Raw genomic sequence first — 13,818 nt, 5'->3', positions numbered from 1 at the left:
GTCACATTCAGCAAAAAAAAAAAAAACTAAGAAAAAGACAAACAAAAAACCCCACAGGTTTGCATTCAGGGTGGCCCGGCGTGTGAATGGCATCGGCCACTGAATCAGTATATCTCCTTAAGACACTGAGTTTTTAAAAGATTCAAGTTTGATCATTAGCTGCCTGATGGTGTACAGGTTCATTTGCCTAAATTCGTAGTGAGGCTAGAGATTGTGGTGGTATGATTGAGTGTGAATAGTCGTCTATCTCTCTGTACACTATGGCTGACCAGTCTAATGTGTAGTCTGTCTTTCGCCTGAAGTCAGCTGAATAGGCTCCAGCAAACACTGCAACCCTTACAACGATGCACAGTACGGTAGATAAATGATGGCATTTTTGTGTGTGTTTCCTATTACAAAATATGAATAGTAAAACGTGAAGGTTGACCAGAGTCTCAGAACCCATTTTTTGTTTCTTTTTTGAGCTTCTACTGTTGGTAAGAGCACATGGTTGGTTACATTTATGTAACCTGCCCTCATTTATGTGGGGCATCGTAACAACCTACTTATGTAGTGTGGTGAAATAACAGGAAAGGTCAAGATGTGCCTTGACTAATTGAATTCCAAATGCATTGTCGTGAGGTCGGCTTTTCCTTACGGCGACAGCTTTCAAGAGATGCATTTTTGGCTCGCTGAGTGAGTGGGTGGGTGTATTATATGTTGAAGAGCTAAACACCCGGTTCTGTCAAACAATATCAAACAAAACATCTTTATTTTACTATCCTTCAGTAGGAAGAGGCTCATGAAATAGGGCACATGCTTATTTGGTTAGGCCTTGCTTTGAAAAAGCAGAAAGAACACTATTTTTGGGGCAAGGGGTGGGGAGTATTCATTTGTTGGTTCATTTGCATTCATTGTTATTCATGCTTTTAGATGGTTTCATTATTATTTTTACATGCAGGATTATTTATGAGATACACAATGCACCTGAGGGCAGATTTATTCAGCCTGTGCAGCTGTACTTGAGAGAGGTTGTGTCTGTGGAAGTGGTTTTTACTAAAGAGTGGCTGCTCAGAGGATGCAGACAGTAAATAGATTTGAGGAAATATTCAACAAATTATTAACATTCCAAAAATTGATATTGCACAGATATTCGTTACTTTTTTTTGGATGTACTGAAAAAGTTAATAATAGATTAATTGCCAGGATGAATTAATTGCAAACATGTGGTCTGTTAAGCGCTTGGCCAGTTAATGGATTCAACAGGACTTGACATGAGGCCGTCATTTTGCCTCCAAACAAATGTCGCAATGTTAGTCATGGTTGTCACAAACTTGTTGTGCTTATTCTTGATGGCCCCATGTGGGCGGGACAAGACTGACACAGTATAGCAAATTGAGACAAAACTATAGAGCATGTTTAATATTGACTTGTAGTTTTTTTTGGCTCTACTATGTCAGCTTTAAAGCTGGATGTAAAATATGTCAGATACATTTGGTCTGGAGCATATCTGTACTAGAGTATGAATCCGGATTAGATTTTTATGCTTCCACAGAAAAAAGTCTAATTTCATTCAAATCCCAGGCATAAATCAAAGGATGAATCATTTCCTGGGCTACTCCTGAAGAATGGCTTCCAATCCCATCCTGCTCCCTGTTAAATTGACTTTCACCCCATCCCCCTTAATTAGTTAAATCAATGGATTGCTCTTTTTAGATTACAAGGTTTTATGTGGCCCCCTCATGGTGTGGTGGCAAAGTCGTGGCGCAGGGGCCAAATCTGGCCCGCCGCATCATTTTGTGTGGCCCGGGAAAGTAAATCATGAGTGCCGACTTTCGCTTTAAGGATCAAATTAAATTGATAGATAGAGATGTAGATCATATTTCCTTATTTTCCTCCTTTTAAATCCATAATTGTCATCTGTTACGGCTGGCAGCCTGGACACACACTATGTAGGAGGTGTCTGCTTTCTTTTCTTTACAGGTATCTGCAGCTGTGGCTCCACCCCTGTGACAGAGCCCTGCCCAGGCCAACACAGCTGTAATTAATTCCCCAATCATCCCTCCTGCCCTTATTAAACCCTTTTCAGTTGTCTGTTCGCCCCTTGCCTTGCCCTTGATGCCTTGATGCTTTGCTGAGTTGCAGGCTTGTGAGTGCGTTACTCCCTGTTATATTTTTGCATGTGTTGTTAATGATTTTGGGTTGCATAGGGGGAATTGAGATAAGTTTAGACACCTTTGGGTATACATATAGTTTGTGCATTTAGACAGTTATTCCCCTGTCTAGATTTTATTACATCAGTTTACCAGGGGCATCCTTCGGTCTTATTTCCTGTATTTTGTGGGTGTTCATTTGGACACCTGCCTGGGAGGGGGTTTTACCGTTTTTATTTGAGGGTGCCACTTTAATATCTCGTGCTTCACCTATGTTATCCCGTAGTCTGTTTGAATGACTTTATTGTAAATAAAATATAACTAAGGCTACTTGCAGTGTTTGTCCGAACTCATCTTTGACCGAACCTGTCTGCTGTGATAGTTGCGACTCCCTGGTATATCATACCTCAGGGGGAGTCGTAACATCATCTTTTAATCATTTTTTTTCAGTTTTTAGTTCAAAATTTATTTTGTAAATTCTAAAAATACATTAAAAAAAGAAACATAAACATTGTTTTAGATTTATAAAAAATGAATATTCAGGTCTTTTAATCCAGTTCCAGGGTTAGGGTTAGGGTTAGGGTCCGATCTGCCCAGCAGCTTTGTAGCTCATTCATATTGTACGTACAGAATCATATGCTTTTAATTTTTCAACTGGGTGCCATAAACCCAGAATTTTGTGAGTTGTGTGATTGAATGCGTGCAATACTGTAAGTAATTTATCCGCAGTCACATTCATTCGCTCCCTGCAGTTAAAACACCACTGCCAATGGCAGCTAAAGAGTTAACAATTTCAACAGGAAGTAACTTGGAACAGCTGAAAACTTAGCAGACAGCGACTAATGAACAGGAAGCCTAAAAATTCCCTAAAAAACAATAAGAAATTATCCAAAATTGACAGGAAGGGACGTTTAACTACCCTACAAGGGGAAGGGAGTGATGCAAAATTATCTCATTGCCTGCCATTGACATTGATAGATGTCCAATTCCCTTAAACAGATGGTGGATGATCATCTTTTAAGGCCTTTGATGGTGCTAGATGTCCACTCCATTTTGATTGGGTGGGACAAATTAACGTTTGATCATTCAGGCCTCCCAATCAAAATGGATTGGACGACTAGCGCCGTCAATGGAGGCCAGTAAGTTAACTTTTTGTGCCAAAAATAAACTGGTCCGCCCCACAAGAGATCTAGTTGGCCTCAATGTGGCGCGCTAATCAAACTGAATTTGACAACCCAATCTAAAATAAACTAAGTCTGCAATTTCATTGTTTATGATTTTAACACAAAATATGAACCTGGCGGCCCAGTAGAGCGAGTGGTTCGCGCATTGGCCTAATAGCTCTGGGGTCCTGGGTTTAAATCCAGGTCACGTCCACCTGTGTGGAGTTTACATGTTCTCACCGGGCCTGCGTGGGTTTCCTCCAGGTACTCCAGTTTCCTCCCACAACATGCATGGTAGGCTGATTGGACAAGCTAAAATTGCCCCTAAGTATTAGTGTGGTCGTTTGTGTCCTTGTGCACTGCGATTGGCTGGCCACCAATTCAGGGTGTCCCCCGCCTCTGGAATAGGCTCCAGCACCCCCCATGACCCTAATTAGGATGAGATGAGTATGAACCTGATGTAGATTTTGGCTCGGATCAATAGCGCACTGATGCTGACAAATTACAATCAGATAGTGAAATAGTTTAGACCTGTGATTGAGAAGGAAAACTCATTGATTGCTCCTTTGAACTCAGCAAGGAATCCTGAATCTCATAACACCAACAGGTCAATACGATTCTTCTTGGATGTCAAGTTCAGAAGTTGAAAGATGAGAAATATAAAAAAAATAATGCAACCAGTAAACCGTGCGCAATGTGTTGAAAGGAAGTGCTGAGGGGTTTAAAATAAGGCCGCTGATGGCCGTTTTGACGCGTACAGAAAATGACTTGCACTTGTTATACTTGTCAGCACAATGTAACACTTAGTTGAGATGTTCGAGCAAGGTGTAAGACAGAACTAGTATATGCAGTTGACCTTTAAAGCAACACCAAAGAATAATCTGACGTGAAAAAAACAGTGTCAAAATCAATAAGATGTCATCGACTTGCCTTTTGGACTTTGTCAGTTTTTTATTGATGGACCAGCAGGTGGGCCAGAACGGACGCTCCATTCTAAGGAAAAAAAAGCTTTAAATTGATCCATTGTCAACTTTTTCTCATTGAAGAAAAATTTCAAAGAAAAATATGTGAGGCAATAATATGGACTGAATCATGAATGTGGTCACGCTCAAACGAGTCAGCAAAAAAGAGATGTGTAAGTGATATTGAGCCATGTGCACAGTCAACTTTGTTTTGCTGACTCCACCACTGAGGCAGAGCGTTCATACCAATAATCCTGCCACCATTAAAATGCTATCCGGATGAAAAGATGATGAAGAAAAAGCTTACTTTCCTCGCTTGCATCAGTGGGCACAGAGGAGGTGACACATGGACAGAAGAGTGTTCCCACTCCAATCGCCGGAGAGACACTAAATCCACAGAGAGCTGAGGCGCCCCTCAAGTCTAGAGCCGATTTGCAGCCTATTCTTCCTAAAGGCGCTTAGATTTCTGTGGGCGTCCTGTCAAAGCCATTTGGCATTGGTGCTATCAAGGTGACAGACTGCTGAGAGAACGCTGGATTATTTCGGAAACATAGCCATGTCAACTTTGGCTGCAACACAACATAATGCTGAATATCTTGTAATCCACCTCAAACTGTATTTATAGGGAGTTTCCAACTGCCACACTCAGTAATACATGCATTACACTGTAATGATTACAGTGTATGAGCCACTGTCTCCATGAATGAAGATATTTTCATTCTAAATTTGCTTGTTAAACTAAGAACTCTGTTATAAACCATGAAGTCAAGCACATTGATGTGGATGCACTTAGGAAATTGACAGAAACTAAATTGAACTGTAGTAGCAGTTAAAATGGATTGGATTTCTAACCCGGTTTATGGCAATGAAATAAAAGAGCATTCACAACCAGTTCTCCCAGTTTAAATTATTCTGATGTCTGTAGCTGGTTAATGGCATGCAATGATTTCAATACATTAAAATACAATAAAAAATAGCATTATTGCTATCAGGGCTAAAGCCCTTGTGTGTTGTTAATATATTTATCAATTCGGGGAAAAAGAGATTATTGATAAAAAAAAACATGTTTAGGCCAGATTTTGAGACCACATTTTAAAATTGTTGCCTCGTTTCGTGTCTGTGATGTTTACTAAGTTAAGTTTTTTTTCATGGCCACGAAAGTCACTTTCAATTGTTAAGACACACAATGGGGCAATTCCTTCTGGCATTAAGTGATTACCAATCATAAAACTATTGCATCACATAAGACAACCAATTAAATGTGTAAAGAGAGTATGCAATTGAAAGGAGGAAAATAAAAGGGGGACAGGAGGGTAATTTCAAAATCCTGTTGGATTAATTTGCTGATAATAATGCTATACTCATTCAGCCATCTTCCATACTGCTTATCCTCATAAGGGTCACAGGGGGTGCTGGACACCCTGAATTGGTTGGCAGTCAATTGCAGGGTACAATAAATCTGCTGCACCATCGAGAATGCTGCTACACCAAATATTAATGCCTCAACATTCTTTAATGATTAAAGCCTGATGGTTGAGTATTGGACCAATATTTTATTTTGCTTATATGAAAAATTTTCTTGTAGGGAAAGTCAACATGGTTTCGCTAGGTTTGTTTGTTTGTTTGTGCTCTCCACTCAGTTGCTGTTTTATGGTTTCCCTTCACATTCTCTGATGATCACTGTCAACCTTTTGTATAAATCTTCTACCAATTTGAAAAAAGATTGCCAAGATTTTTACTGTCATGATACATTTGACTAGACAGTGAAATTGAATAACATTTGATTTTCCAGGGTTTTAAATGAAAAAAAAGTAACAATCCATGAAGACTATAAAATTAAATGTAAACATACATTTAAAGCACTATTACTGTAGTATTAATGCAAACAATATTAAAGCTTACCCTCTTATACCTATTCCTGATGTATATTCACGTTAGCCATTTAACACTGAGCTGGGATAAATCCAAGTAAGATATCAGTTTTTATCAGTTTTTTGAGGACTGCAACTATGAAAAAATGTCATAAACTGTACATACTGCAGATTAGGGGTGGCCAAGTTCGGTGCTTGAGAGCCCCTATCCAGTCTGTTTTCCATGTTTCCCTTCACCAACATACCTGAATCAAATCATTGAGATCGGTATGAAGCTTCTGGACAGCTTGCTGACGAGTTGATCATTTGATTCAGGTGTGGTAGAGGTATGGAAAACAGACTGGGTAGGGGCTTTCGAGGACTGGACTTCACCACCCCTGCATGGATTTAAGAATTTCAGGTATTTGTAAGCACACCTGTTTCCTTGGATTTTCAGCAAAGCTGTGTGCCTGCATATTTCTTTTCTGTACAGCACATTTATGTGGCATGATATGTCTTAGGAAATCAGGTCAGTAGAACCAGTGACCTCTTTTATTTCTTCTATTACCTTCAAAGGAAATTATTTTCACATTTGTCTTCACAATAATTCCTTTAGACCTCACAGAAGACCATGCAGATTATATGGGCATTGACAAGTAGCCATTGTGCAACATTCTTCGCTGCATCTGTGTAATATTTCAGCATTTCATTTGTTGATCACCACGTCAAACCTTTAGTGTATGCACCTGAAGACAGTGAATAACAAGCTGAGGGGTGAATTACAATAGAAAGACGGCAAAGCTCCAGAGACTGGGGTGGCCCATGGGAGCCAGCAAGGAAGCCATGAAGATGGGATTAGCATAGAGCGTATCTTTGAGTGACCGAGCCTTTGTCCGGCAACATCTGCCTCTCAAAGATTTGCCTTGCACCACGTCAATTTGCACATCAAAACAAGGTCTTGGTTGAAAGGCTGCACCTGCTTCAAAATGCGCAAGCATTCACGTTTATGTCTCTTCTCCAGGATGAATCCCAAATGGCAGCAGGGAAACGTCTCTTAAACGCGTTATTAGTTATCGTGGCTATCCAGTTAAGCTCTCTCAGCAGTTGTCTTTATGATCTCATTAATTTGCCATTAGCATACGGAAGCTAGTTTCCCTTCAAGTGCTTGTGGAGCTGCAGCACTTTCAATTATTTAGAGCTAGCTGGGCACATCTACGAGGGATTGTTTTTGTGTTTTTGTGTCATGAATTATTAAAGCCGATAAGAGGCCTGTTGAATCTCAGCCGTTTAATCAATGTTTTAACCTAATTAACCAAGAAATGGGACATGCCAATTGTTCTTGTTTTTTTTTTTTAAATAAGAGGCAGAGGATATTTCACTGTTGAAAAAAAAAACCTAACAACATTATAAAATTTTGGGAAACACTGATCCTTCTACAGAACCCAGTGAGTGATTGCAGTGAATGTGTTTGGCAAATTTGCCAAGGGAAACAAGACACAACAATCAAATTCTCCTATAATAATTACTAGACAAAATTACAGGCAAACTAGAAAATAATTACCGCTGATTTTCCATGACATTTCCAAAACCAGTATTAAGAGCGACAAAGTGACATATTTGTTTTTTATGTATTACAGTTGAAGTATGCATTGCAAGCATCTCATGCCATTGGTTTAAATCCAGGTGCTATTTTATATTATCACCTTTAGAGCATCTTTACAATAGATTTAATATTATTCACCTTTACTGTACAATATTTATATTATATTTAATACTATCGACCTTTCATCTACCATATATTTATGTCCTATTGAATGATATATGTACTATATTTATTTCTTAACTTCATTATTGAGTGAAATCATTTTATGCACTGTTTTGGTCAATTTCATGTTAATCGTGTTTTTAATGAATAGTATTGTTCTGGCCTATGTGGGTCATTTTTATAGACAAAATAGTGCTTCTTAATAGAGACAGTTTGACAAGGAGAAGCCTTAGATAAGCTCTTAATGATCTTAATACTTCTACAAACAAAAAACCCAAGTTAAAAAACAAATTCCAGATTTCCCAATTAGAGGTAGTACTGAATTTCCACATTTTAGCTCAATGCCTAGTAGTAGTTTAAGGGTTCATATATGATGAGAATAAACAGTACAAATGGCATCTATGCATAAATGTACTTGTGTCCATTAATCCAGTACGCTACGTTCCTAGTGATGTTGCATTTAAACTTGAATTGCATTTTATTTGTCTAGTGATATAATTTAAGCGCTTGGGGGCATGTGGCAATTCGAAGCCTAGTAGATTAGTAGGTTTCTTCTAACTGTGGGCATAGGTTAGGTAGTCAGTCTATTTGCTTACTTTACTGACTAGATCTATTTGGCATATACAATGTCCAGTAGCGAGTGTATTCTTTTTTCTTTTATAGCAACACTAATTCCAAGTTCTACTCTCACCATCAATCTGGCGATGTTTAGAAGTGAGTAAGCAAAACAAGTGTATTCAAGAGTGTTGCCTCAAAGGACACAGCTGGAATCAGGAAAAAAAAACTCACCTGGAAGCCAGTTAACCAGAAAACCTCCAGCTCTGATCTATTTTCCTTAACCAGGCGACATTATTGTTTGGCCAAGTCGTAGTAGTAGTTATGAACTAAAATGAAGTTGGTGTCAGGTGCATTAGATGCCTAGGAGTAGTTGCCTCATTTAAAATGCTTCATTTGAAAACAATTTTTATTTGCCTGCTAATCAGGTTTGCCCTCATGGAGCAGATACAATCTTCAGAACGTGAAGCACAGCAGACCCTGGTTCCAGGCTTTAAGGGAGACAGTTTGACAAGGGGAAGCCTTAGATAAGCTCTTAATGATCTATCCTTGGACAATAGCCCCTACACCGCCCTACAAATGTAGACAGCGTCATCTTTTGGCCCTGCTTTAATTAGGTTAAAGACTGGACTCAACCAGAAGCTGGTTAAACTCAACCTAATCCAATTTGATTCGATTTAATTCATCGCATGGTTCATTAAATTACTTTGATTAAAGGTTATGTTTAGAACATATATTAAGCATGGCCCGGTGGAGCGAGTGGTTAGCGTGTCGGCCTCACAGTTCTGGGGGTCCTGGGATCAAATCCAGGTCAAGTCCATCTGTGTGGAGTTTGCATGTCCTCCCTGGGCCTGCGTGGATTTCTTCCGGGTACACTGGTTTCCTCCGACATTCCCAAAACATACATGGTAAGCTGATTGGACATTCTAAATTGCACCTAGGTGTGGGTGTGAGTGTGCATGGTTATTGTTTCCATGTGTCATTGCGATTGGCTGGCCACCGATTCAGGGTGTCAGCCCCCGCGACTCTAATGACACTTAAGTGGTTCAGAAAAGGAGATGAGATATATTAAGCAAAAAGAGCAGAAGAGTTCAAAAACATATCATTGGAATGCGTTGACAATGTCATATCAATTTTAAATCTACTTTATTGAATTCGCTAGATTATACTTCATTGAGCCACAACACATACTCCTTTTTGTAAAATAATTTGTTGAGATTCCATTATTTAACTAGGGTGTAAATACCTGTGATAATGGGACTTTAAGTGAGATTTCTCATGTGTTTTGATTAAAAAATAAAGCAAAGTATCTTTACATAGTGGCAAGAGATACTGATCAAATATGAAATATATTTCCATAGGCAAACGGTCTACTTGCCGAAAGACGTTCGTCTGATTCTACGTTCGGCCTGATGCCCCTTCGGCGAGTTGGCCTTCGGCCAGACATCAGTCGGCTAAATGTCTTTCGGCAAGTAGACCGGCCACGATTTCGCCATGATTTCCAAAGTATTGTGTTGGATTGCATTTGCATGCTCGGCTGTAAACACCATGCTGTTTCAATGAAGATGATATGTAGGACTTCCCCATCACAAGTGCTTTGCCTCGGGAGACACTTGCTCCAAGAGACTGTGTGACCTGAGGGAGCTTTTGTGACCGTCGACTTGAGAAAAATAAGCCCTGTGGTCGTTAGGGCTGTGTTAAGATGCTACGTTTGCATCAAGTGGGTCACATCTTTAAAATCACACAAATCGGAGTCAAGTAGTTATATGGCACGGTTCAGGTGTTGAATGGTGGGGGTTACATTTTACATTGTTTTTCTTTTTGTACAGTTGAGACAGTGTGGTACTGTGTTTGTTCTGTCACCTGGACTACTATGGTTCATTAATTCTACAAAGGGGGTTTTGTGTACACACCAGATACAAATTTTTCGTGTTCACTGACATACACAAATACTTTGTGGGTGTCCTTCCGTATATGTACTTTCTTAGATCAGTAGACGAACTCAAATTGACAATTTTTTTTCTGTTGACTATTACTCCAAAAGGGAAAAAAGCAGCACGTCTCATAAATGACCTCCATGTAAAAACATGCATTGTAGGCTGGTTGAACATTCTAAATCAGTGTTTCCCAACCTTTTTTTGAGCTGTTTCACAATTTGAATCTTGTAATAGTAAGATTTATAATTTAACTTTCATCATATTTTGATTTTAACCTTATAATAGTTCAATTTTAATCTCAAAAGAAACAGAGTATATAGATAAGTTCTTACGGGTTTCATCATGAAATAAGTTAATAGATAATACATTTAAAGTTGGTCACAAGCAGCGAGAACAGGAGATTGTCCAATACAGTTCAAACCAGAGGCTGAAGTGCCACAACTCAGCTCCCGTGACCCAGAAAAGGAGATACGGGGTCTCAACACAGATTTATATTGGACTCCATTCACATAGGATCTACAGAATTGTTAATTCATATCTTACATAACAATCCTGATTATGACCAGAGTCGTCCAAAATGTACAAATACCAGGACCACTTTTTTTTTTTTTACTCAGCCAAACCAAACAGGCCATTTTTTAGATTTTGCAATTCTCCAATCAGGACTTGAGTTTCACATATGACTAGTTGCTTCCACCTTCCAGATGCGAGGCTCCACTGCATTTGTTTGTGTGCGCGCATGTTTGTGAGAGTGCGCATGCCTCGGTGCCCTCTGATGAGCGCACTCCAACCAAGGCTGACGATGCAGCTGGGAGCAGCATGAGTTCGGAGCGAGCGGAGTATGACATGGTGTGTCAGAGAGCTGTGACCCTTATTGTCGACCTCTGCCTGCACAACAGCACGCTGTTGGAGCAGGACACGTGTCAGGACTTCCTCTTCCTGTTGTCCAGCCACAGCGCCAAGCACACAGCTCAAGGTATGAAGCAACTGTAAAAAATGAATTTGTCTTGTTTTGTCCTTTTCTCACTGTATTATGGAACAGAACAGTTATTGGTTCTGCATAGGTCCTATGTGTGTTTTTTGGAAGAAGTTTAATTATTTATTTATTTATTTTTCAAACAACTTTCCCTATTTTATCTTGTTTGCAAGTTGTCCTTATGGCAGGCAGTATAAGGTTATTTTCCTAAAAAGTGCATTCAGAATTCGATAATAATATATTAGTTTGATTGAATGGTAGTTTATGTGTTTTTCTTAGTCCATGCCACTTGCCTCAATTCAGTTTGAAAAGACAGCACACCTGTAACTCTAAACAAGAGCAATATTTATCACACTGAGAGGCTGCTGGTGCACTCATATACGTGTAAGATAATATGAGTTGAAATTCCATCCATCCATCCAATTTCAACACCGGTTATCGTCGCTTAGTCCAGGTAAAAGCCAGACTACACCCTAAACTGGTTGCCAGTCAGTCATAGGGCACAGAGACAGACAATCATTCGCACAAGAGTGCTGCTGAGTGGGAATCGATCGTACACTGCTAGTGCGGAAGACAGGGAAATTTACCACTACAGCATCGATGATGTAAGGACCCTTTTTATAATATTGTTATAATGCGGTGGAACCGCTATAGTTGAACATAAGATTTATACATCAAAGTGTTGTCACAACAAAACTGATAACTAGTATCGATGACGTTTTCATTAAACTTCCAAGTAAAAGTTATTTAATTTGAATAAATGTTAACGATTGTCCAACAGTTAACAGGAAAGTAAGGCCATTAAAACTTTCAATACAACTGATTGAGTCCTTAGCATTTACATTACACACTGCATGTAACCAAGCCCCTTAATTATTTTCTTACAATCTCTTCAAAACTTCTGAAACAAACCAAAATTTACAAATTAATATAATCAAAATCATGCCGCCTCGTGGTGTAAAGGTTCACTCTCCTGACTTCGGAGAGGACAGCGGGGTGCTCAATTTCCACTGGTGCTCGTATGTTAGTGAGTATGTATGGTGACCAGTCTTGGGCGTAGTCTGCCTTTCGCCCAAAGTCAGCTGGGTTAGGCTTCAGAAACCCCAACAACCCTTCCGAGGATGCGTGGTATGGAAGATGAATGAATGAATGAATGTATTATCAAAATCTATTATTTGACATTCCAAAGTAAATGGACAAACAAAATAGATTTTCAATTATTTTGTTTAATTAGGGGTGTTGTGGTAAAACTTAAAAGGCTCTTGTGTAGTACAAGCAAGCATCGTCTCTTACCAACTACTTACATGCACCCAAAATTGACTAGTTTTCGCACAAAGGGAGTCTACTACGCTAACTAGGTAATGGTGCGTGCGGAGAAAATAATGCACACTGAGGGTTCACGAAAATACATGCGAACTCAATAGTCTGATGATAAGAACACTAGCCCTATTGGTTACAGAATTTGAACGCACCCAAAGTAGCAGCTTCATCATGATGCTCTGGGCAGCAGAGTGAATTGAAATGAAAATGTGTGTGTGTGTGTGTGTGTGTGTGTGTAAGAGAGAGAGAGAGAGAGAGAGAGAGAGAGAGAGAGAGAGAGAGAGTTTTAATTTGAAGCTTGTTTGACAAAAGAAAACCCATAAATTTGAAAGAGGTGATCAACAGATGTCCGCAAGTGAAATGTGGGATTAGTTTGTAGTCGGTGTGTGAAATCGTAAAGTCAGTTGCTGTTAGGCAGTGCAATCCAAGATGCTTTACTGCTTTATTGGGGCGTCTTTTCGGGACTGCTGCATGCCTCGCAGTTCTTGGTGATCTCTGCTGTCACCCTACATCATTCTCAGCTCTGAGGTTTTATTGTACAATACGATGCCAGTGGGTATCCACTATGCCAAGCTGCTTTTTCAAGTAATGGCATCTACTGATGTAAAGTATTTCTGCTATATGGATCTTTGACATGACATATATGTGGAGGGGTTGAGGCTGTATACTATTGCTTTTGAGATGGGTTCAAATGTTGTTCTCATGTCTTGTGTCATTTTGACATTTTTGGAAGCGATTATATCAGTATTATGTTATTAGTATGTAAGGAACCTTCCAATTTCAATCTATTTATTACCCAGGTCAAGAAGAGTGCCCAAAATAATTTCTTTTCATCTTGGTGGAAGGCTTTGGCTGAGAAGTATGGTTGGAGTCATCACCTATTATTATTCTCCCTTCACTTAATTCTAGTTCAGCATGATTTTGGATTGCCAAAGGCAAATGTTGCCCAATGCACATCTTAATCTAATTTGGTGACGAGTCATGTGCTTGTGAGCTGCCGATTAGTCTCGTCCCTGCTAGGCATGAAGCCCACTTGAATGTCAAACCTTATTTGGCTCATAAGGCCCCTCTTGAGCGCTGGAATCTTGCTTCTTGGCTGTATGTTCATGTTTTTGACATAGATGCATGTTGAGTAGTCACGTCCAGTCTCATCCAGTC

General features: G+C 39.5%; 1 protein-coding gene across 1 annotated transcript in view; it reads left to right on the top strand.

Moving 5' to 3' along the window:
• Window positions 1-2,086: 2,086 nt before the first annotated feature.
• The window catches only part of syt6a (synaptotagmin VIa), a 61,118-nt gene continuing 49,386 nt past the window's right edge, over window positions 2,087-13,818 (top strand). The window contains exons 1-2 of the mRNA XM_077716323.1: window positions 2,087-2,132; window positions 11,069-11,340. Of these exons, the coding sequence (XP_077572449.1) occupies window positions 11,184-11,340 (157 nt within the window). The 5' untranslated portion in view covers window positions 2,087-2,132; window positions 11,069-11,183. The remainder of the gene's footprint in view (window positions 2,133-11,068; window positions 11,341-13,818) is intronic.

This window comes from Stigmatopora nigra, chromosome 1 (assembly GCF_051989575.1).
Source record: "Stigmatopora nigra isolate UIUO_SnigA chromosome 1, RoL_Snig_1.1, whole genome shotgun sequence".
Classification (NCBI taxonomy): Eukaryota; Metazoa; Chordata; class Actinopteri; order Syngnathiformes; family Syngnathidae; genus Stigmatopora; species Stigmatopora nigra.
Note: the sequence above shows the minus strand (reverse complement) of the source record. Positions and strands in the feature narration are given on the sequence as shown.